The sequence below is a fragment of the Tinamus guttatus genome, unplaced genomic scaffold (genome assembly GCF_059628265.1).
Source record: "Tinamus guttatus ecotype Peru unplaced genomic scaffold, ASM5962826v1 Tinamus_guttatus_pri_ptg000208l, whole genome shotgun sequence".
In the NCBI taxonomy this organism is placed as follows: Eukaryota; Metazoa; Chordata; class Aves; order Tinamiformes; family Tinamidae; genus Tinamus; species Tinamus guttatus.
The window spans coordinates 5,312,398-5,337,142 of NW_028288742.1; the positions used below are offsets into that span (position 1 = coordinate 5,312,398).

The window sequence follows — 24,745 nt, forward strand, 5'->3', positions numbered from 1 at the left end:
ATCCCTTTACCAATCTATAAACAATACACTCTCTTCACTTTTGGGCACTTCAAGCATTTGTACATTTTTATTTCTGTTACTTTCTTTAACCAAGATTGTAGTAAGAGTTAAGCGTTAGAAGTAGACATGTAAAAATTTCAAAACAAAGTAAAATAATTTAAGTCATTCCACTAAAGATGATTTTCAAATGGGATCTATGAGTTTTAGAGGAGAGTTCATATAGCAGTATTTATTTGATTCTCTAGAGATTATCTGAATGTGAAAGAAACCAATTCTCAGAAGAACAAGAAAAGCATTAATAATTTAAATGCAGCGATAAACACTGCTTTCCTGTTGGAAAAACTAGCTGTGGCAGGGGAATGAATAGTGTTTAAAAGGTTCAAAACCTATTTCTGTGCTAGGCTATGTTAGATCTGGTGGTGGTTTCAGATTGTTCAAACAGATATTTTCAAAAGGCAGATAAATACTGCACTGAATTATATATGTTACATTTCTGCAGTGGGGGACTGATGTAAGAGTTCTGACTGAACAACAGATCATCTGTCCTGCATACTTATCTTTTGGAAAAGCCTAGGCAGGCTATCTCCTCTTTGAAAAAAGACACAAAAACTTTGCTGTTAGGATGAGAATAGTGACCTTGAGATAAAGAGCTTTTGAAAATTGTTTATAACCCAGTTGTTTGACTGGAAGACACAGCTTGTATTGCCTTTTCTAAATGTTATATATGCTCTGAGTATATTTTATCTTAAACATTTAGATATATGAGTAACATCTGCATTTTGTGTAGAACAACAACACTGTCAGAACCAGCAACAATGGAGAGATTGATCTTTATACATAATTGAATGGAAGTATACATGTTAGGAGAATATTTAGAGAGAAAGGAATGGCAATAGTACTTATGAAGAGATATTTTAAAGTGAATTTTTCTTGGTACATTGAACCCCAAACTGCTGACGATTCACTGATGATTTTTAGGATACTGAAGTGATATTGTTCGGTAGCAACAAGCAGCAAATTTTCTCATTAGTGAACTAATATCTCTTTGCTTTGCACCAGGCCGAAGAAATACTGAGAAGAGAGCTAGAGAAAAAGGAGACGCCGTCACTCTACTGCTTGCTGGGTGACGTCCTCAAGGACGCCCAGTACTACGACAAGGCCTGGGAGCTGTCGAGGCACCGCAGCGCCCGGGCGCAGCGCTCCAAGGGCCTCCTGCACCTCCGCAACCGGCAGTTCCCGCAGTGCGTGGAGTGCTTCGAGCGCTCCGTGCGCATCAACCCCATGCAGGTGGGCGAGGGGTGCCGCAAGAGCGGCAGCTCCACACACACTGTCCAGGGAGCAGTTTAATGCTGTTCTTAGCAAATCTCTCATCTGGTAAGTATGAGAGACGGGGAGGCTGTCGAAAAAGAGTAGCGCAGTGAAATGAAGACTTCCCTTCACCTTCAGGTCCTGAACGCACCTAAGACTTTGTACAGCTCTTCTCTTTCAAAGAGATTAAAATTAATAATCATCATGAAATAAATCACGAACAAGTATCAGACAAAATGCTTATTCTGCAGAAGTGTAAGAAATGAGAGAAATCATTTTGAACGACCACTCCTCAGTCCCTGGTGTTAAAGGACAAGCGTTTGCAAAAGAACGCAGAAGGTTGACGTGCCATAGTTTCATAGTCTTTCTTACCAGCAGGTCCTCTTTATGTTAATCTTTATGTAAACTGTTATTTCACATAATGTAATTTCCTAGCTACAAAATAGAATTTCTTCTGCAGTTGAGAGTATGCTAAATTTAGCTGCAGTTTAAAACCACCTAAAATGAAACTCTCACTTGCATTTTTATCACCTCATCATCCTTTGGCTGTCCTTGGGATTCCTGCAAGAAAATCCGCTGCAAAGAATGATCCAAGGGACAGCATTAGGAATTACATTAGCAGAAAGCCGAAGAGCATTAATTAGCATTCTGCAGATATGAACTGGACTGCTCTTTCAGTGAGGATTGTATCAATTCTTAAATGTTCTTAGCAATATAATTTTTTTTTAAAAAAGTGTATTAATCCATTCAGTCCCAATTGGGAAAGGAAAAGTGTTTGCCAGGTGAGAAAGACAGTTCTATCTTACTACTTGGAGTAATCACATGTTTTCCTTTATATGTGACTGAATCCATATTGTTACCAGTTTTTCCTTTGCTTTGCTTTAGTGTACAGATTGCAGCTGCAGTTTTCTGCAGATGTTGCACTTCAGAGATACTGTCTATCATTGTCTAACAAATGTACCTTGGTATGCCAAGAAAGAAGCCTTTCACCCCTTTGCTTCCTGTGCGTAATTTCTGCTCAAGCTGGAGCTGATCCTTTTCTATACTTACATCTTTTCAGTGTAAAAGCGCTATGGAAATCATGCCTATGATCATAAACATTCATAGATAAGTGATATTCATGGCTTCCCTTTTCCTTCTGTAGTTACTTATAGTCTGTATCAACAACTATTAGTAGCTGTTACTACTTTTGATAATAGAAAAAGAGGTTTGCAGGAAGTAAAGCTGTTCTAAGGAACAGAAGATACAGGAAGTGAAGAGATGAAGAGGTTTCGTGGGAAGAGAACAGCGACAGAGACACAGGGATACTTTTAGACATTTGCTATGTGAATACAGCAAACTTATCCAAGGCAGTGTCAGGTAATTAAAGCAGTGACAGACAGAACCTTATATGAATTTAAAATGATTTTAAAAAAATCTTTTATTGAAGAATCATTTTAGTACAGAAGAAAACACAGACGTTCTTCTGGGTCTATTTTGTTACTTCTGAGTGAACAGTAGCAGTGAATAAGGAATTTCAAAATATTCTAATGATCCTGGAGAAATCACACAGGTTCTGAATTGAATTCTTTGCTGAACAATCTTCAACAATTTTTTGAAAAGAAACTGTTGGAGATGTATTTAGAGAGGGTAGGAAAAGAAGTCTTACAAAGAAATGATCTGGACATATTAAATTTATTTTAGTCTTTGCTTGTCCCCGACCAACAGACTTGTACTTACCCCAAAGGCATGCATTTATGTGTTGGACCAAAGCAAGTTTTAAGAGAAATTTTAAAATAATACTAAATTTTCCAGTTCATCTTAAAATATCTGTTATGATAGGTTCCAATTAGTACCTTCAACTACAATGGGATAGTGAATGAATGTTATATATAGTATATATAATGTAAGAAACTTCGCTGAATATGTCAAATCATTCTATTTTTAAGTGGTACTCCAAAGTAGTTTCCTTTTAAACTTCCTGCTTTCGACCATTTACTCTTCTGGGCCTTATGTTTTCCTCTGTTGGCTTTAGGAAGTAAAAACACACCTCTCTCCCACAGAAATCAGTTTCAAGTGTTCTGTTCTGTCCTGCTCTGGAGCTACTGAGAGGCACTGCCCTATACTTAGGGTGACAGTAGCTTGTATTACAATAATGCATCAAAACTGAAGCTTCAGTCAAGAGATTTTGCTTGATGTTGCCAACAGATTTTGACAGGTGCTTTGCAAACTGTTCACCTGCAAAGAGATGCTTTATTTTTCTCAGCTGTTGTTACATCACATCCCAGTAAGGTCTGTTCTGTGAAAGGTCTTGAAAATTTAAAACAGCTTTTTGGTTTTTATATGTATACTTTGTGCCTTTGGTACCTATTACTATTTTTTTCTTGCCCTCCAAAGAATAGTGTGTAAGCTGCTTTGAGTTCCCTGTAATCTCTTGCTCTTCTGCCTTAAGAAAATTTTAGAGGCCTCCAGCCTTTCAAATCATATACCCCAAAGCTGTTCAGTATTTCAGTAATGTATATTTTTTCCAGTGAATCATAGTCCTGTTCCTATTCAAATGAACTCCAGATAACTTATGATTATATATGCCTTAAAATGTAAAGCTAAAAGGAACAAAACCAGTTTCCCTTGTATTTCATTTCCCTTACCTTGTCTGGAAATGCCAAAATATAGACATTATTTTTCATGTAAGACTGAATGATTGAAATCAGGATGACTTCTGGCTATTAAAGAACAGCAGAAGTTGGCCTGCAGAACTCAAATCTGAAAAGTACACTGCTGAGATTTTTGTGTGTGTGTGCATGTTTCCCATCCAAAGGAAGCCCAAAATGCAAGGCAATCCAAGAAAAATAGTCTAGTCCATATAGGAAAATGAATGTTTCCTCCTCTTGTTGCTCGGGAAGCTGTGTTTAAGATGCAGAAGAATGGTTTCAAACAAATAGATTGAACAAATGGATAATGGGGATTTGACACATCACTGTCTTCTAAAGTCTGTCTGTATTCTGTCACTGCAAGAATGAATTATTTCCTATTCCAGGATGTCTTTTGGAGAGAGGCAGATGATTTTAGATTTAAGAGCTTTAGTACAAAGAAGATTCATTCGGGAAGTATTCCCAGAATTAAGAATGATTCATCAAGTGAAGAAGAATTACCTATTACGAAGAAATTAAGAATTTTTAATTGTTACCAGAAACCTTTCTGAAGGAAGAATTTTCTAGACTTGAAACAAATGATTCCCAAAAATATCTAATGGATGACATAATTATGTGTCAACCCTCTTTTAAATTTGCATACCAAAAGGCCAAAAAGGCCATCTTGAATCAAATTTGGTGGAAGTCTTAGAAGAAGGTCCATACAGTCTGAGCCAAACACAAGATTAGACTTTGGAGAATCCACAAAGGACCTCAGATTTCCAGTTCAGGTATATACGATTAGCCCTACTGCCCTGATTTGTTTCAATATGTGCTTAATGTATGGCAGCTGTTTCTCCTGCATTTGCACTGAGAGCATCTTGCAGTGATGGACTGGGACAATTCCAGTGGGCTAGGGAAAGAGAAGGGAGAGGAGATCAAATGCACGTAAAAAGTTTACACTGGTTGGATAACAGATGTGTTAGCTATTGCTCTGAGCCGTGTATGGTTCCAAGCAGTGTATACTTGGTCATGTCACACTTGAATTTTTTCCAGAAATCGAATGTTCATGATAACTTTTCTATGCTCACACCTTTACGTACCATGTTACTGTCTGCAAGAAAAGAATATTTATTTATGGGACCAGACAATTTGGCTCCCAATTTCTCCTCTTTTTCTTAGCTGTGGGGCAGATAAGTCCTCTTTCAGCTTTGGGAAACACTTCAGAAAGGAGCTTGCCATCAACTACATCTGGAATCTAATGCTTTGCACAATGCAACAAGAGCCTTATTCTCAGGAATTCTCATTCTTACTCATCCTGTAATGATAAAAGTAACTTAAACAATCAAGAATTGAGTTTGAATGTCTAATTGGAGAAGATGATAAATCTCTCTGTACTTGGTTGAAAACTGTAATACATTCTGTCGATGTGTTCAAAGGAAGCTGATTTGTCAGTTGATTCTCTCAACTTATGACAGAAACAAGTAATTGTAGTTAGGATTTCACTGTAGTCAAGCTCTTAAATATTGTTTGTAATTACTAACTTCAAAGACTAATTCTGCCGTACCGTGAGTATGGATTGTTTCATTTTAAATCAGCTTCTAAACGAGCACTGTTGTGAATATTTTACTTAAGAGTTTACTAGATTCTGGAAAAAAAATGTATGTATGTTCAGAATACGTGAATATTACAAGCTGTTGGAAATGCAAAAAAAAAAAAAAAAAAAAAAGCCTCTTTATATTTTTTTTAATTTTCAACTATTCAGCCATACTTCTAAAGAGATTATTTTGGAAGTGTATTCCCATAGATAGAAAAGGATTGTTTAGACTTTTTGGAGAATTTTGTAATCATTTAGTCGTGTTAGAAACTTGTCTGGAAATTACTGGTGGCAAGCATTAACAAAGGATTTGAGCCTAAATTATCATTTTTTGCTGGTTACTGTCTTCAGTCTTAAAGAGAAAATTTTACAGACCATTCCCCTTTTTTTTCCAATCAGTAACTAGCATGAGCTCACTGCCTTTTTTTTCCTTTTTTTTTTTTTTTTAACTTTTTTTTTTCCCCTAAAAAGGAACTTTAACCTAAATCTATAAATGGTGACAAAATTCTTTTTGAACTTTTGACAAAGTTCTTGCACTGCCTTTGACTCAGTCACTCTCCTTGGAGCAGTTATTACACCAGCTAGTAGAATCAGCAGATTTCATGCTGTGCCTAGTTAGAAAAAAAAAAAAAAAAAAAAAAAAGGGGGGGGTGGGGGGGGGAGAGGAGAGGGCATTCTTATCATTCTTTCCACACAAAATAGCTCTAAATCTGTCCTTAAACTGTATCTAAATAAATAAAATGCTACTGCCCTTATATCCTGGTAGAAATTCATGTATTGTTTCTAGGTATCTAAAAGACAGGAAAATACTATTTCAGTGCTATTCTAAATTAAAGCCACTTTGATTAATTTAAGTTGCGATTTAAAATGAAAGAACAAATGCCCTTGAAGGATTTACAGGTCAAAATATTTTGTTGGGTGGATATTTTCAAAGGTTCTGGCCAAATAGGTTTGACCTGCATTGAAAGATGATGCTTTTTCAGTGATTTGAGTTGTCTGTAGAAAAGACAAGTTGCCTGTGCAGTTCGTGGGCCAGAAACCTTTTATATTAGCAAGATGCAAAATTAAGCAGCCAAATTCTGGGTCAGATTCTGCTTCTGTATGCATTTCAGTGGAAGTCTACAAGATAAATCCTAATTATGAAGTGACAAACATGTGGCTTGTCCTCATTATATAAAAATTCTGTAAGATAAGGTTCCATTTGGGCCATTATCATGCCTGGTAAGTCAGATGTCTCTGTCGGAACAAGACAAACCTAATCCAGTGGCCTCGAAGATTTGTGGTTCAAAGACCTACTCATCCATGAGTGACATCTATGTGTTTAGTAGCCATGGATACTTTTTTTGAGTTTGTGTAGTCATCCTCTGAGCCTACAGCTTCTGTAGCTTTGACTGTCAAAATAACTGCAGCAGTTATTTCACACTTGGTGAACTGCTGGCTTCATTTGAAGGTCTGTCCTTGTCTGTGTTGGAAGAAATGGTAAAAACAGGGAAAAAGCGGCCCGCTTTTTCGGATCTTTTGATCATTTCCCCATGTGAGGAATTTCTGTCTTAGCCCATGGCAAAGTAGCTTCTTTAAAAGCTTTTGGTGCGGAAGCTTTCTCAAATTCTTTTTGGAATACGATTAGATTTGGGCTCATTCTGCTGCTTTTAGAGAAATGTAGCAGACTTGCTGAATTTGACTCATACAAGTATATTGTATGTCCAATAGTGTTCTTTAACAGGGTGCCAACTAACTTGCCTGATGGGAACATCAGCCCTATAGGTTTGTAGTTCTACATTTATCTCCTGAATTCAGCTATTTCATATCAGATTCCTTAAAATATGTATTGAATTTTTGTTACTTGTTCTATAGCATTTTCTACAGTAACCTAAGAAAGCCCTTCACTAAATCACATATTGATGTGGGGAGAGGGCTGAAGGATGGTGAAGTCAAGATGGAGTTATGAATCTGCGGTTCTAAAGCGAACACAATTCCCTCTTCTTCAGTATTTCTTAATTTTAACATCATCTTTACTAAATATTTTTGCTTTGTTGGAGGACTATTGAATCTAGCTATGTTATAACAAAGCATCTCTTGTATAGTAATACTTTGAACTTGTTCCTTAAGAATGGTCAGGATCAAAGTAAGTGTTGTCTTCTGACCAGCTTCTTCAGGTCTAAAATATTTAATCTTGGAATGGCATCCAATGTGACTTTACTAAACTATATAGAGTAATGAAAATCACATGTTTATGCATTTTCTGCTGTCATAGCCTTCTGATCTCCCTCAGTATGTTATATTCACCATCGTCCAAGTATTAGGTGATGCAGTCTTTATGCTGTTTTTTATTTAAGCTTGAAATTTTAATCTCTAGCAGTTCTGTTGTTTATTTGTTTCCTTCTTAATATGACTCAATTTTCTTGAACATTTGGCAACACTCATCCAGCAGCATGACCCAGTTCCTTTCCTATATACTTTCCACGTTAATAGTATAACATCTCGGAAACAGTCAAGTTTCTGAAAACTACTACTCTTTCATCTCTTAGCTGCACATTTTAATTCCCATTCCAGAGACTTTTCATCTCACTCTTTTGTCTGCTAAAAGAATCCCTTTTGTACCCCTTCTGCAATCTTGCCAATCATGTCTAATTCCCAGATTTCTTCCCTTCTGTCCAAATTTTCATGCTTATTTAGAGCTGAACAAACTATTTTGTTTCAAACTATCAAGAAAAGAAAATCCTGTATTCTGTGCAGTCATTTTATGATTGTTAACTAGGCATCCACTCACACAGCCTTTTCCTGCTGAATTATTTACATTTTACTTAGATGATGTAACTTTTCCTTAAGAGAGGAATCAACAAATTTAAGCAGTGATAAGCCAGCGTAGGAGATGTGTAGCCACTCAGTTTGCCTCATAAAATGAAAATAGTAGGAGGTTCAGTCAATCAGATGCTGGAAGCACAAGCCTAGAAGGCAGGCTGTGAGGTAATTGCATGTACTTGAAGAATTAGGCTGTTCAGGTTTTTTACCTCCATATCATGAGACTGATCACAGTCGGATCTGTTACCCTGCTGGGCAATGTAACACATTTATATGCCAGACTCTAAGCTAAGGCAGTCATTCAGTTTCTCCTTAATGGTCCCCTGTAATCTAATACATATCTGTAATAATATTTAATTTTTTTAATGTTCTGCATAACTTTTCAGAATATGGAACCCAACTGCTTAGGCTGTAGCATTTATGGTTGCAGTGATTCTTTTTAAAAGCATAATTTGAATGTCACCCAGAGTAGATTTTTATGTCAGAAACTCATGGTTAGAGTGATATGAATAACTTCTTAATCTCAGGGAAGGGGCAGTTCTGGCAACTGATAATACTTTCAGGGTCAGCTATTGTTTATTTGATAGTTTATTGCTTCAGAAAAGAGATTAAACTAAACTACCTTTCCTGTTGGATATAATTCATAAGCATGATGTAATTCTTACAGCCAAGATTTTCTGTAGAAGAAAATGAAGAATTCATTCTTTTATTATCCTAGTATAAAGTCACATTAAGTATTGTTCAGATGATAAAAAGCAATTGAGAGCATTCCCTTTCCTCCGCTCTTCCCACCATTGATACAACTCCGCTAACTACTTAGGCGCCAAAGTCTATACAGCCTTGACAGCAAAAGTTTTATTGAACTTGTGCAATTCTGTGTTTTAAGTAAGGCACCATTTGAGTACATTTCTGTTTTAAACATAGCATTATAAGTTAAAGATCAATATTTGAGCAAGCTGAAAGAGCAGTAACTTTGAATTGCTCAGTTGTCTGAAAAGTTTGTTATACATATAACTGGCCTGAAGTATGTTTTCTAGCATATGCCATTTGACCCATTAGCAGTGCTATGCAGTGAATGTGGATTTTCTTTGCAAGTTTCTTTTCTAAATAAAGATGCGCTGGATGCACTCCACATATGGTGAAGTAGTTCCCACATTATCAGTTTTGTTTATCTGTTTTCTTTAAATACTTTGACTGAAGGTTTTCATATACTCTGTGTTCAAGATACTAACAACAATGCAGTACTATTATTGTAGCTGAAAATCAGGCGGAAGCAGCAAGAGTACAGTGCGTTTAAGCATCCAGGCTAAATGATGTATTTTGTGCTGAAGTGTGTGTGTGTATGTATATCTCTCTATATATCTGTATATACACACAAACATATCATTCTTTTTTCTCTCCAGCTAGGTGTGTGGTTTTCCTTGGGCTGTGCATACATCGCTCTGGAAGGCTACGAAGGTGCTGCCAAAGCATTTCAGCGCTGTGTGACACTGGAACCAGATGTATGTACATTTCAGCAAGAGGCTGAGACTGCTTATCTAAAAGAGCAACAAGGATGTTTCCATTATAAACAAAGCAATACTAAAAAAAAAAAAAAAAAAAAGTTTAAACTTTAACCTTTTGAATAAATTAAACTTTTGCATAAAGGATATATTTTCCTCATGAGGCATCATAAAAATACTTGCCCAATACTTAACTTTGTCCTACTGTTAGTGCATGTGAATGTTAAAATCTGTTTCAGCATGCAAGTTCTTTATAGTTACATAGATGGTTACAACAGAGAGAAAGGGGGATGAGCAGACAGTCAGCAGAGCTGAAAGAACAGATAAAACACTGTGCTAAAATGCTTAGTCTTCTGAGCCAACTAAATTCTCAGTAGGTTAAGTAGCATTTATTATGCCAGTACAGGGTGCTGAGGTGGCTCCTAGCTGAGGAGGTGAAGCCCGTCCCTGTGCAGCAATCTGCAACAGTGCCCTGACTCTTTTCACAAATTAAGCCTCAAAAATGTTTCCAAACATGATTTTAATGCTCTATAAGTCTAAGAGTAGTCTTCAGCACAAGAGAGTATTTCACTGAAAATGAAGTTTTTGAGGTCAAAAGGATGTACCCGGGTTCTGTTCTTATTTATATTAGTTGCTAGATATTTTCTATTAGTTGCCAGATTGCTGACTTGAGTGGTATGATTTCAAATTTGCAGCAGTGTAAGGCAGTCTAATCCCTTTTGATTACAGTAGCAGTTGATAAATGCAGTTGGAACTGACCCTGTTAATGTTGCTAGCCCAGGTGTGGGTAAGGAACTTCTAGCTGGTAATGGTGAGCTGCTGGAAATACTGGCATCTCCAGCCATCGCAGCAAGATCCCGAAGAGGATGCCTGTTTAGTTCAAACTGAAGGCAAAAAGTGGTGTAATTCCTTCCAAAGAGGAAGGAGTTAAACTGTTTGTATTTCCAATTGTTGCTTTAATCATTAATATTTATTCATATTTGAATTCAATATTTTCCATTTTAATGCAATATTTTGACTATATTGTAATAAATATATTGTGTGTTAATTTCTGTGATTAGCAAAATTGCTAAAATAATTCATAGTAGTTTTATTTACATTTTTTTTTCAAATAAATGGCAATGTAAGTAAGTAATTTTGGGTGGTGTTTCTTCTTTTTCATTACAGAATGCTGAGGCCTGGAACAATTTATCAACTGCATATATCAGATTAAAACAGAAGTAAGTACTGAAAATGATTGGAAGGTACCATTTCCAAAATAAATAATTTGTATTTCCTTTTTCTAATACTGAGTTTTGTTTTCATAGTGCAGTTAGCCTATTTATCCTAATTCTCATTCCTTCATTCTTTCTCACAGCTTGGATTATATATTGGGTTATATACATATTATTACAAATATAAAATCCATACGTCTTCAAAAAGTGTGCACAGCTTGCTGACCCCCAACTGAAAGGGCCTTTGTTGTTTTGGGAGCTTGTTTTTCAACCGTTGACAAGTTATGGATTCTGAAGTTACTCAAGAGAAAAATCATTGTGACAAAATCAGACTTTGCTGTTTAGTTTGCTCGAAGGTTAGGAGGCCTTTGAAATCTAGGAGATCTTCTATTGCTCAGAACAAACTGGGGCTGCTCTATCTGTCATTTGAGTGGAAGACGCTGACTGCAAAGGCATGATGCTGGTGTTGCCGAGAGTGTCCTGTTTGGTTATTTATTGGTTAAGGATATTCCATCATTAATTGAATTACTATTTTATTAGCAAAGCATAGGTTTGAGAAAACGTCTTTATATACTACCCTCTTGGTATCTTGTTTTCTTTTCCTGGTCCTGTCTGATCAGCATCCTGCCTCCTGATAACTTATCAAGTTCTATGAGAAGATGGTGGAGGCCTGTTATGATCTTATGCTGAAGAGCAGTTTTAGTAGCAGTTGCTCTAGGTGATTAAACTGTGTCCATCAGCCGAAATGTCTTCCAGCCAGTTAGAAAACTGGCAGATCCCAGCTTTCCTTGTAGCAAAATCTACAGAGGAAGAAGCAGGCCCCCCTTCTTTTCTAATGTAATCTGGGACTAAAATAGCAGACAAGACTCAACTGCCATTTGCTACATTCACTCAGCAGCAGCAAGCATGAGAATGTATACAAGAGGGAGAGGAAAGTGGAGTGAATGTGGGAAAATCTGCCTGTGTGCACTTCTGCCTTCGCTGTTCCAAGTGACCTGTTTTCTTTCAGTAGTTTTATTTTCTCACTCACCTCTGTTCAGGTGCTCAGTAACTCTTTTCATCCTCTGGGCTTAGATGGGCACTTACGTATTTTCATGACCCAGCCATTTCTAAGCTTTTAATGGACTGATCCAATAGTTAGATATTCCCTTTTCCTGCCTGAGATTTTTGTACTCTTGTAGTCTCCTTTTTGAAGCTCAACCAGCTGTCTTAGCTTTTTTTTTTTTTTTTTTTTTTTTTTTTTTTTGAGATAGCAGTTTTAAGGACTTTTACTCAAGCAATAGCTCAAGTGAGCTGCAAATTTTAGTTAGCCATCTTTATATTATTATATATATATATATTATGTGTGTATATATATATTATCTTTCTTAAGAAGAGATTTCTTATCATACATCTCCCCACAAGAGTTTTACTAGCCTTCAAAAGCTCTGTTTCAGGCTTGAATTTAAATAAATTGATTCCTTTGTGCTTTTTCCTAAGCTTCATGACTTGTCCAGCTGAGAATAAGCTTTAGGTTCATAAAGACCTAAGAACCGTATCATTCTGTGTTTCTAGCAGGGCTTTTAGCTTTTGGCAGTATGTTTAAAGCTTTGAACAGTGAACAGCTATAATTTACCAACTTAGATTTAAGATTGCATTAAGATCCTTGCTCCTTCCATGTCCTTTCTGGCAGTGGTGCTTGCATGTCTGGCAGGAGGTCATAGCTGTGAACTGGATGTCCGTTGCTTTCAGGCCATGCATGTCATTTGGCCAGACTGTCCTCTCTGCTTGGGAAAGGGCATGGGGAATGCCTATTGTGGATCTATCTGGACAAGTAAGGAAGGGAACTAGTGATTTTACAGCAACTTTAGAGATGCTGCCTGCCCTTCTCCAACCCGCCCCCCCCCCCAAACCTCCTCCTGGCCCTGTGCGATGGTTCACTGATGGTTCACTGGGCAAGCAGCATTGGTGAAGGATCCTAACTCTATTTAGGATCAGGAAAGCTCCAGAAGACACCAGTAGAGCAGGCACAAATATAATGGAACTCCGTTTATTTGATTATATTATTTTGCCAAAATATGGTTATGAGAGCTAATGCAGAGATTTCCTGGAATCCACCATACCAGAGTATACTGATGAGTGGGCAGCTAGAAAGAAATTACCAAAAGAGAAGAAAGTATCAGGATTGTGAATTATGAATCGCGATTTTAAACAGACTGTTTTCTAAACAGCTTTTTGAAATAGCTTTTTAACTGATGCAATCCCACCTGATTTTAATATATTTGTATAGAATCTTCATTTTCATTCTGCTATTTTATTATTATTGTTTAGAAACAAAGCATTCCGAACCCTGCAAGAAGCTCTCAAGTGCAACTATGAGCACTGGCAAATTTGGGAGAACTACCTTCTGACCAGTACAGACATTGGAGAGTTTTCAGAATCAATTAAAGCTTATCACCGGCTCATGGATTTGAAAGAAAAGTACAAGGATACGCAGGTGGGGAAATTTTCATTTGAGCTTATTTTATAGGTTCGTTAATTTTTCTTGGGAGACAGAGATTTCTGTTGGTAAGGTTATCAGTAATGATAATGCACATACCAATGCAAGCTATGTCAGCAAGCATTTAACTTCTGAGAATTGAACTTATTTTAAGTGAACAAAAAACAAAACCTTGTGCCCAGATTGCCTCATACTTTGCAGGAGGATAAATACCTTATTGTCTTAAAATCTTTTCTTAAATAAAGCACAGTGCATCACCCATCTTTCCACACTGCTCCTGCGTATCTCAGGATTAGAAGTAATAAATTATATCATGTCTTTTAGCTTCAATGAAAGATAGTCTTTCCCATGTCTGAATTACACAAATGAGTCTTTGAAAGTGAGTTATGTTTCATGGGCTGAATGCATTAAAGTGAAAATACTGATTCTAAATATCTGGCACAAAGAAAAATAAAGGAGATATTTAGCTCAACTTCTACTGTAGTTCAGTTAATTCTATGTTTATAAATCTAGCTGTGACTAATATCCTGAGAAGCTACTTGAACAGCTTCAACTGAGGTACTACCTTACTTAAAATCAGGTCCTGATCTAAACAGGGTATTTGAAAGAGTTGTCAAGTTAAAAGTTTGGGGATATTGTTTCAGTTTGTTGTTGTTGTTGTTGTATAATTCTCTCTGTCTTGTTCCTACATAGCTTTTAAGAATATATTACCAATTTTACACAGATGTATAGATACATATTTTAAATTTTTTAATTGCATATAAAGTGCTCTATCAGTTTCATCATATCTTCTGATACGATTTGCTCAATGGGAGCATTTTTCTAGTTGGCCAAGAGCCAAACTTAGAGCCTCATTAAAAAATGAGGCTTCTGCTGAGGCTCTTTACAAAGCTCAACAGAATTTATTTCTGAGTTTCTCCTATTTGCCAGTTGACCTGTTTTAAATGGAGATACTCTGTGACTCTCTTGTGTAATTCAAATTTAACCAAGTATCATTGTGAGTAAGCAAAAATATACATCTCTTTTTCTACACAGTTTTGTATGATCTTCCTTCAGGTTATATTTAGTAACTATGGTCATCCGGGTTTTAGTTTATTGACTACAAAGCTTGATGACGTAGTGGCAAGAGAGACTGAAAAATTTTAAAATCCAGAAGAATAGATATGCTTAACATCAGAAGAAATTGGCTGAATCACTGATTCCAGTTCTGTGTGAAAGCAGAAAATTAGCTTAGGACCTTCATATACCAATCACTTCTAGCATAATAAATATTACAAGATAACCCTTGAGAGACTGAATACATCAGAAACACAGTGTGCAATTGATCATATGATTTGCAGTGTCCCCGGTTATGTCATTACATGAGATTTTTATTTCAATGTAGTATCCAATCATATTTTAAAACAATCATTAAAGTATTCATAGCTTCATCTGTGATTTCTGTTCAGTCACTGCTGTCTTATTTATTTTATTTTATTCCAGACTTTAGAGCACAGAATACAGTTTTGGGAAACTGCTTCCAAGCTATTCTAGTTATTTAGTGATGTCATCTTTGTGGCAAAAGTTCTGAGATCAAGATATCATGAGGCTGAATATATGCATTTACAGATTCTGTAGACAGCATTTAAAAAGGGAAATATTTCAGTTATTTTCATATATAAAATAAATAGCTGTGCATTTAAATAATGTAACATGATTTAAACGTTAAGTGATCCGTGCAAGTATGTATTCCTTCATTTTAACATTGGCTCTTTTTCTTGTCTGTTCTGACTATTTGATGGAGCAAAATGAAAACATTTTTGGAAGTAATTGGCTAACTTAGTCTATCATAGATAATTTATAACAAAAAAAGAAAAAAAATCACGACCAAGGTAGCGCTTCCTAATTTCTAGTAGTCTCTTTAAATATTTTGAGTTTGCTTTCTCCACTTCCTTTGTTAGAAGTTCTTAAAATTTTTCAGGTTTCCATCTTCCTTTTTATTGTCATGAGCTTCCGAGAAATATACCTTAAAAACCTTTAATAGAGATGTTGTGCAATGAAGGGAGAAGGCTCATTGAATTACCTGTAGCGACTGGCAAGTTTGGATAGTCACAGCTTAGAGTTTCAGCTAATAGATCAGTCACGGTTCACGTAAAGGACTGGAGGAGAAAGTCTTAACTGGTGTAGTGTCAGGTTGGCCCCTGAATTATTAGTCTGAGGCTATAAATATACCTAAGAGAGTTCTGCAAGTGCTAATCACACAGCTTTGCACCACATGAACGCTCCTCGAGGCAAGCCATCTTTTTTACTGGTAATGTTACGGCTCTGAGGATAACAAAGGTTATTTTGTGGGTGGAAAAGGTTATTTGCCACATTACTTGCCGAAACCAGATCATTATCCTGCACTGTCAGTAAATATGAATCCAAAAGGATGGATGTTCCCTCTCTGCAGTTTTATATTCTCTAGAATCATAAAGGCTTTGTTGCCCTTTTTATCGTGTATTTTCCTGATTCCAGTGGTTCTGTTGGCCCTGCTCTTTGCAGTAAAAGGTTGCAAGGTGTTCCAAAGCGCTTGGAGGATAAGAGAGTAGGACCTTCAGGAGGCCTCTTTCTTGTAAGCAACTCACACTGCCAGCTGTCTTTTTTTATAAGCTTTTATTTGGAAAGGATAAAGGGAGATCTCATAGATTGCAGATTTGACGTTTTAGACCTGGTATCTGAGGATTCTTTTTGAACATGAGCTTTCTCAAGCTTGATTAGTATTAATGACACTTTTAAAAACACTTTGGCTGACTGCATTTTTAAATGAAACGAGCTGTTTGGAGAACAGCAACTGTTGAATCAGATTTAACTGAGAGCATGACTTTCAAAAGGGGGTTGGTTTGTTTTTGTCCAAGGTATTGTAGCTTGGTGAGCCTTGTTTAAATTTTAGTAAACATATTATTCACAAAAGCAAAGGAAGAAGAAGAATACAGATGGCGTGACATACTGAGCACAAATCCTCTTCAGCGGGGTCAGATGAGGCATAAAGAAAAAAATAACAGTTTGCATGGGGTCCTGGGCCATAGAGCATTGATTTAATATATTAGTTTAGTATTTATAGCAATTTGACATTTTCCAAAAAAGGTATTAATGCTTAAAGCAATGCTCTAAGCATGGAAAGCTCAGGCTGCTTGTACTTTTTGATGGTTAGTACAATTCACATGCAATTTTAAGTGTCTTTATTTAACAACTTGGCACAGCCAAGTAGTGATAATGTTTCATTAATATCTAATGGACCATTTAATCCAGGTTTTCACGTTGGTTTTATTTCAACTGCTGTAATGGTAATGCTTTAGATGATGAATTATGGAAAAAAAAGATAGATTGTGATAAAAGCATAAGCAAAGTCTGAACTTTATGGGAATTATAGCAATTAGAAGCATCATGTGTAATAAATACTAAACTTTATATTTTTCTATTTTGTGTAATATGCTGTGACTTTTTGATAACTTCTGCATTATTTTTTACCCCCAAGATGCTTCTTGGCACGTGAGGATGCACCTGTGTTTTACTTTTATTAGAATAGTGGTGGCTTTGGGGTTTTCACGGATTATCTTTGAAATGGTTTTTTATTATTATCCTGGTATTAATATTGCTATTATTGTGGTTTAATTGAAAGCAATAATATTATGTGGACAAAAACATTGAAGTTGAGTATTAAGGTTTCCAGACCAGACTCGCAAGTAGGAAGTACCAGTCTGGAGGCTGCCTACAAAACTTTTGCTTATCTTGAACACCTGCTGCACGAGACTACCATTTTGTTTTATCATCAGTCTCCTTCTCATACACTACATAGGACAGGTAGTTTTCACTTGACACAGCTGATAAGGATTTTTTTCTAATTCATCATATGTTCCCATGTCTTACTGAAACTATATTTGCTATTTCTTATTTTATTGATAAGGAACTAAGGCACAATGAGACTGCCTTGCATTTCTGAGTGTCCAGTTTGAAGCTTTGAAGACATGAAGATTTGTGGTGGTTTTGGCTCTTCTCTTTTCTTTCTTTCTTTTTTTCTTTTCTCCTCCCCCTGGGATATTGGTATTATATAACATTCTGTGTATGCAAAGCACAGCTCCTGTTGAGTTCATCAGCAGCTGCAAGTGCTCAGCAACTCTGCAGGTCAGATCCCGTGTTCTCAAGCCGCTGGCTCAGAAAAATAAGGGCCATTGAATGAGTACTCATAAAAAGTTTAAGTGACTTGACCAGTCATTCATTATGACTGCCTCAAACACAGGATTCCAGAGTAGCATGCAGTTGCTTCCCAGTTTCCCATCTCGTGCACTACACATTTTTCAATTTCTGCAGTTAGTGAAATAGAGGTCCTGTAAACAACAGTTTTCTATTGCCTAAAGTAATCAAGTTCCAGCTTTATACTGACTTTTACTGACTTGTTAATTTATGAGCCGATTATAAAGTAAAAATACCATTATGGCACTGCCACAGTTTGAAGTATGATCTTCTTCCACACTAGCCTGCCAGCCTAACTCAGTGTTTCTTTCTTAGTTCTTACCTTCACCAACCATAGAATCTTTTTGGTGAGGATTAAATGAGTTGAATTATTCCCCTAATAATATAATTCTCCGTAAGCTCTATATTTGTCATATGATTCTACATTTGTACTTCACTGAATCATTAATAGCAAATATTACAGATACCAAGATGCTCGCTTTGGCTTACTGATGTTGAGTTGAAATAAAACCCTGCTTTCTGCTGCTTTGCAAGGTGCTGGCTATTCTGGTGAGGGCAGTCGTGGACGGAATGGCTGATCGGGCTGGAGAGGTGGCGAGCGGATTGAAGGGGAAACTGCAGGAGCTCTTGGGCAGAGTGACCTCACGAGTGACAAACGACGGGGAGATCTGGAGACTTTACGCTCGACTTCATGGAAACGGGCAGAATGACCATGGTGAAGACATCGAGAAGGTAAACGTGTTGTGGAGTTCTAAGTTTTATGAACACAAGCTTGTGGTAGAGGCCTTCTGTTCTCTAATGAGCTAAATACTGTAGTAAGACATGCATGCTTCTCTTCCAGGTGTTTTACTTTAGTGTTTGCATATGCTTAAGTTCTGCTGTTCGTCTTTCCACAGGGCACAAATACTCTTATTAGGTAACAAGATCAAGATGTTTCATATCATTTTGTTTCTGTAACTTTTTTTTTTTAATACACCTCTCATCAGTATTTCATTTTAAAATAGTCTATCATAGGACTTGGATTCCACTCAGAACATTTTCAAGAGGCAACAGACTAATTGGGGAGCCTTTATTGTTCACTTCGTAGCGATTTTTGAATCTGATGAAAACGTGATATTTTTTAAGTGTCTTCCTGGATCACAATGGTGTGATCAAGTGACATCATACGCTACTCAAATTATTCTTTGGAACCACCAAAGGGAATTGCATATTATGATAGTCAATATCTGAGTTAGACTTACCTAAGTAAGACAGCGTTGTCCTCATTTAGGTTAACTTGGATTCAGCATTGTCAATTAATTCTTTTTATTTTTAAAGTGTTGGTGCCTGTTTACCTGTCTGTGTTTTAGATACTTCCCTTTCTGGTTCCTATCACTTCCCAGGTAATTGAGATGATTGCTTCTCTAAAATAAAGGCCCTGTGTTGAGAGGGTTTAGTCTGCGTGCTGCAGCTTTGTGCTTGGTGTTAAATTTCCAAAATTCAAATAACCTTGCATGTTCCAAAAATACTTCTGGGTTATCACATCTTCACTAAAGCTGAAAATATGAGGTCAGCATTTGTATATATTTCCTAATAGGTGGTGTGCCTTTGGTCAGGGCAGAAACATCACGTGGGAGGACTGCCTGTCACTCGGTGTCAAACATACTATACAGATGGCCAGGCCATGAATTGTCTGCCACTGTCTGTGGGGTTAAACTTATAGTTATTTGGCCCCTCCTCAGTGTCCTCTTGTCCTTCCTCTGCAAATGCCTCATTTAGCCTCTTCTGGCCTCCATTATGCCTCCTTTTCATCCTTCCTTTCTTCTCTATTTTTCTTTATAGATGAACAATAAAAAGGATTTGACCTGTTTAGAATGCAGAAATACAGACATGGCAATATCCTGTAAAATATCCCCAAATTCTTACTCAGACATGCAAAGCAGCAGAGGCCTGGTCTATACTATAAATGTAATCATTCCAGAATCTGGTTACATCACAGTGTTTTTCACCAACCCGGTTAAAAACATGGTTTCAATTTGCAGAGTAGACAGGATTTCAGCTGCGTTTCCTAATCAGACTGGTTATGGAACACGGCTCTGGTCTAGCCTGCCCTGCAAAGTGGAGTGATGTTTATAAGTGACTTACAGGGTGCTTGGGGGTATCCTGGTGCTACCACAGGGATAGATCATGAAAGAGCTAAATTGTCCACTGCCTGGAATAAATGAATTTACCTTCTCAAAATTTGTGTTCAGTACACAGAATACAGCAGTAGTTTTGTAAAGCAAAAAGTTCGAAAAGGTGAATATTTAATGGCTTTGCTGCCCCACACTTCATCTGTCGGACATCTAGTTATCTGTGCAAGAATTTGAGCTGTGTGATTGCTATTTTCAATCCACATTTGCTCCACCAAAGGTGAATTCTGAAAGGGTTGGGTGGTATGGCAGAACAAATGATGGGAATACGTCTCCCGTATGTCTGTCCTTATGTATGCAGGGTTTGACTTTTGTTACATAACGTCGTATGTTATTTAGTGCAGATTGAGTTCTATTTAGCCAGTGTTGTTTCTAGCACTTCCTTTGAAAGAACAGCCTCGTACGCCTGGCAGTTGCAAGGGGATTTTCTCTGCCTTTCTGCCCTTTGGCCATATCTGATGCCATGAATCTCTGGGGCCTGTAGCTCCAGTTCATCCCAGTCCCTGATAAATCGAATACAGTCAAATAAGGGGCTGCCAGTTAGTGTGAACGTGTTCAAGCACAGAGAAACCAGCACCGATGGCTGCTTTTCCCCCTAGCAAATACTAACCCCTGCAGCCTCATGCATCCAGCTCGCCCTTGCTGCCTGCTTCATTCTTTCCCATGTTCAACCCGCTCCACCGCTTTCCCACTTAGGAATCTTTCCAACCTCCAGGTTTCCTACTGATCCATACCCAGGCAACGGTCTGTGAAACCTTTCTGTTCCTTAAACTTTCCCCAGCTCATAACTGTTTCCTTGCAGGATAGATCCAGGTTCCTGGCGTGCAAACAAGCAGCCCACAAGGCTTTGAAATCTTTCCTCCCCCACCTGACATCTGTCAGCAAAACCCTCCAATTTGTTGCTCTGACTCAGCTGCAGATGAAAATCGGGCTGCTGTAAAAACTGTCATTCCTTCTCTTGGAAGCTCTTAGCCTGGCTGCCCAGAGCTACTGCCAGGTATAACCCAAATTATTATGAAAATACTATTTGGTCTGCTTGGACTTCATACCCCTTATTACAACGTACTGTGGTTCAGTCACCCGAGTGGTGGCAATGGGCACTCCAGTGCGAGGGAGGAGGAGACGCTTCTTGGGTGATAACCTTGAGCTTTATTGCATCTTTGGCCATGAATCAGAGGTCTTTGTTGTGCTTATGTGCGTGCATGGCACCAAAAGCTTGCTTTTCTGTTCTATGATTCCCTAAAAAGATAATCGAAGTGTTGTCTTTGAACCAAGTCCTGTAGCTTTTCACATATATTTATGCTTAGTATTTCTGGTGCTGTAGAAAGAAAACAAAACTAGAAGAGAAAACTAGAAAAGAATAGTTTCTGCATCTTGAATTTCTTATGGAGTTTGTGGCTTGATTTAGTTAGATAAGGCAACTTTTATGAAATTAATTTATGGATTTTATGACAAAACTTTTTAGATTTATATGCCCATCCTATATATTTATCCTTTTAGAGAAGCTCTGTATCCTAGCTTGTATTTATAACCTTAAAAATCTAAATATAATAGTTGATTTTTTTCATGTACTGTTGATTTCTTTTTCTAGCTGGAAGTAAAACAATGGAGTACTAATTTGAGGAGGGCTTCACTAGATTTTTTTTTTTCAGGCCCAGTTTTTCTTTGTCTTCTATTTTGTTAAGAAAAGTTAGAGTCAAGAGATGTGAGTTGACAGGTTTTCTCTTTTTTCCTTACTGTTCCTATACCAGAGGAAAACAAACGATTTCCTTTACCTTCCCTGCTCCTTCCTGCTTTTTGTTATCATTTTTTTCTTAACAGAACTCTCCTTCCATATTGTTTACATTTATCTTCTCTATTTTACCTCTTCCATGCTGAGAACCAGTGCAGTACAGCAACTAATAACTCTGTGAAATGCATTATAGGCTAAAACACATGAATACACACACATGCACACGCACACACATTTTATGTGTGTGTGTGTATATATATATATATATATATATATATATATATATATATATGTAGCTTTGATGTATTCAGTTATACATTTGTTAGGTAAAAAAAATACTGTTCAAAGTGTGAGTACAAGCATTTTTCCTTTTTCATGTGCATTTAATTATAATGACCTGGCAAACATGGGTCACATCCATCAGTCTAGACAGAATTTTTAAAAATAAGAATTGCCTTTAGACACATGTTACTTTATATGCCCGTCATACTTGAGTTGCAATATTGGTGAAGAACATCTGTGTTGCAGCTGGTGCCTACACTTGCAGAGAAGCAAATTGCTCTAACTGCCAGAAAAGCTAGCATAGGAAAGATCCATTTCTTTTTTGGATACAGCATTAATTTCATAGCTACTTAAAACCAAATTATGCTTCTAGTTTGTTTTCACACATCCTGATTATATTTTCCTCCTTGCAGTCACTGCAGTATCTCACTAAGGCACATAAATGTGAAATTCAATCAAACGACTGGGAGAAAGATACTTCATCCTTTAAGGAAGTGGTGAAAGGAGCCATAGAGATTGCACATGGTATGTTCTGAAAATAACATACATTATTCATGAAAGTATACAGAATATTTAATATGCTTCATTTAAAAATATATACATATATTTTAGCCATTTTATTTATTCTTGCCAAGTCCTCTAGCATAAAGCATAGTTCTAACAGTGCATATGAGAATATGCTCGGAGCGGAGCAGAACTCGTGTTCTATGAGTCAGCAAACATCGTGCACTGTAAGTGTGTGATTGATGCCATGGTCACCAAGGCACTTAATGGTCCAGGAATCTTTTAATGTAAATAAAAACGAGTCACTGGTTCATTTCAGTCATCAAAAAGTCACAGTTTTGACTGACCGGACCAGCCCAACATCTCAAGCATAGTAGTATGTATATTTTAGGGGTAGGAGATGGACAGAAATTAGTGCTGGTAATGACTCTGCGGGAAGGATGCTTTCAGCTTGGTTTTAGAGGGATCTTCTCAAAACTACCTGGGATTCTCTTCATGAGTTTTTTTGGACTACTGCATTCAGAAGTTATGCGTGGAAGGTATCCAGAGTTATAATCAAATGTTGTTTAAAAGATTATCATGGCAGAGGTAATGCTTTTTTTGTTATGATGTCCTTTTCTGTGTTTGGATTCTAGTGTCTATAAAGTGCAGTAAAAACAAGTCTAATCATCAGGAAGCTTTGCAAATACTTTCTTCAGCTCGGCTCAACTTACGTGGCTTGTCATCCAAAGCAAAGGTAGGAATGTTTGAGAGAGATATCTTTATTCCATTGCCAGAAACCATTTCTTTGGTTTAAGTCATTCATAGATCGAGTAACATGAACCTGTCCCATTGCATCATCAGGGAGATGTGCATCTCTGCACCATTTAGAATTCCAGTTTTAAGGAGGTTTATTTTCCTTCTTCCTCCAAGGCTTTGACTGAACTAAGATTTTGAAGCTAACTTTTAGTGAGAATTTTACTTATTGTAAGGCAAACACTCAAATGTTTAGAAGAAATCAGTCATTTCAAATATTTTTTTCCTTGTGTGAGTAATCATAAGGACAGCAGGGGCAGTCTGAAGAGCAGTGGATATCAACCTCCAAAAAGAATAAAGTCTGCTAGGACTGTTTTACATCTCTTTAAGTTGTTTTATAAATGGAGTTACATATTAAAACAGCAAACACATTTTAAGCAAGGTTTTCATTGATAACCTGCTGATTCAGATATATTTTTGAAAATTCTCATGGAATTACATGTTTGGTTTTCAGATTTCTAGTGTGCGTATCCATGCAAATCAAGGCACCCAATACAGCACAAGGCTGTTCCTGCAACATTATTATCCTGTTTTTATCCTTTACCTTACAACATGAGATCAAGTCATTGTTCAACTGATGACTGATCTGGAATTCATTTGTGTTCTAATATCTTTAAGAAGTATTCTTCCTGTGCTGTGTGTGGGGTTTAGTAAATGTGAATTACAGAGCCTAAGTTTTATAACATGTGTGCTTGTGTTACAATGTGTTGATCCATCATCAGTGTGCTAAACTTGGCTCACTCCCCTTTAGTCCAATAATTTTTAGGAGAAGGGCATAGGAAAGTTGTTTAAGCAGACCCAAGCTGGCTCCATAATGAACTCTGCTTGTTAGATACTGACATATCTAACTCTTAGGAATGATGGGAAGAATTACAACTTGTGTGTTCTGTTGTGATTCACAAAATGGTTTAAAAACAGTCTGTAGACTGAGTATGTCAGTACAGAAGGTGGGAGTACTTGGCATAAATAAGTACAGGTGGTTTAAATTATGCTGGATAGTGTAGTCACTGAAATACTAAGAATAAGTGAGTCTAGGAAAATGTATTATTGACTCTTGAAGGCATTAAGTAAATTTTTTTTGGCACATAATAGTGTCTCTAAGTTTTATGGCATTTTTGAGAAAAGTAACATGTTAGAGATAAAGCTATTAGTGACCTAATTAGTTTTTTCCTACCTTCCAATATGCTATCTTACTAAGCTTATCTCTTGAATATGAAATCATGTTGATTTTTGATGGTGTATGCCTTTGGTTTAAAATGCTCAGTCATCTCCTATAAGATGCTGTGTATTTGTCTGTTCAAACTTGACTCCTGTTGCTGCCTAGTGAGTCAATATTAGTAGTTGTATTTTTTTTTTCCTTTTAAAAAAAGGAAAAGTACCTAATGAGTCAATATTAGTAGTTGTATTTTTTTTTTCCTTTTAAAAAAAGGAAAAGTACCTAATGAGTCAATATTAGTAGCTGTATTTTTTTTTCCTTTTTAAAAAAGGAAAAGTACCTAAGTGTTAAGAGCAGACTCAGGAGTAAAGATTCCAGGAGG

The 24,745-nt window shown here is 36.9% G+C and overlaps 1 protein-coding gene across 1 annotated transcript in view; it reads left to right on the forward strand.

Moving 5' to 3' along the window:
- TTC27 (tetratricopeptide repeat domain 27) overlaps window positions 1-24,745 on the forward strand; it is a 114,381-nt gene that overhangs the window by 87,945 nt on the left and 1,691 nt on the right. The window contains exons 13-19 of the mRNA XM_088524196.1: window positions 1,060-1,287; window positions 9,720-9,818; window positions 10,986-11,038; window positions 13,343-13,508; window positions 18,258-18,455; window positions 22,322-22,433; window positions 23,048-23,148. Coding sequence (XP_088380322.1) covers window positions 1,060-1,287; window positions 9,720-9,818; window positions 10,986-11,038; window positions 13,343-13,508; window positions 18,258-18,455; window positions 22,322-22,433; window positions 23,048-23,148 — 957 coding nt within the window. The remainder of the gene's footprint in view (window positions 1-1,059; window positions 1,288-9,719; window positions 9,819-10,985; window positions 11,039-13,342; window positions 13,509-18,257; window positions 18,456-22,321; window positions 22,434-23,047; window positions 23,149-24,745) is intronic.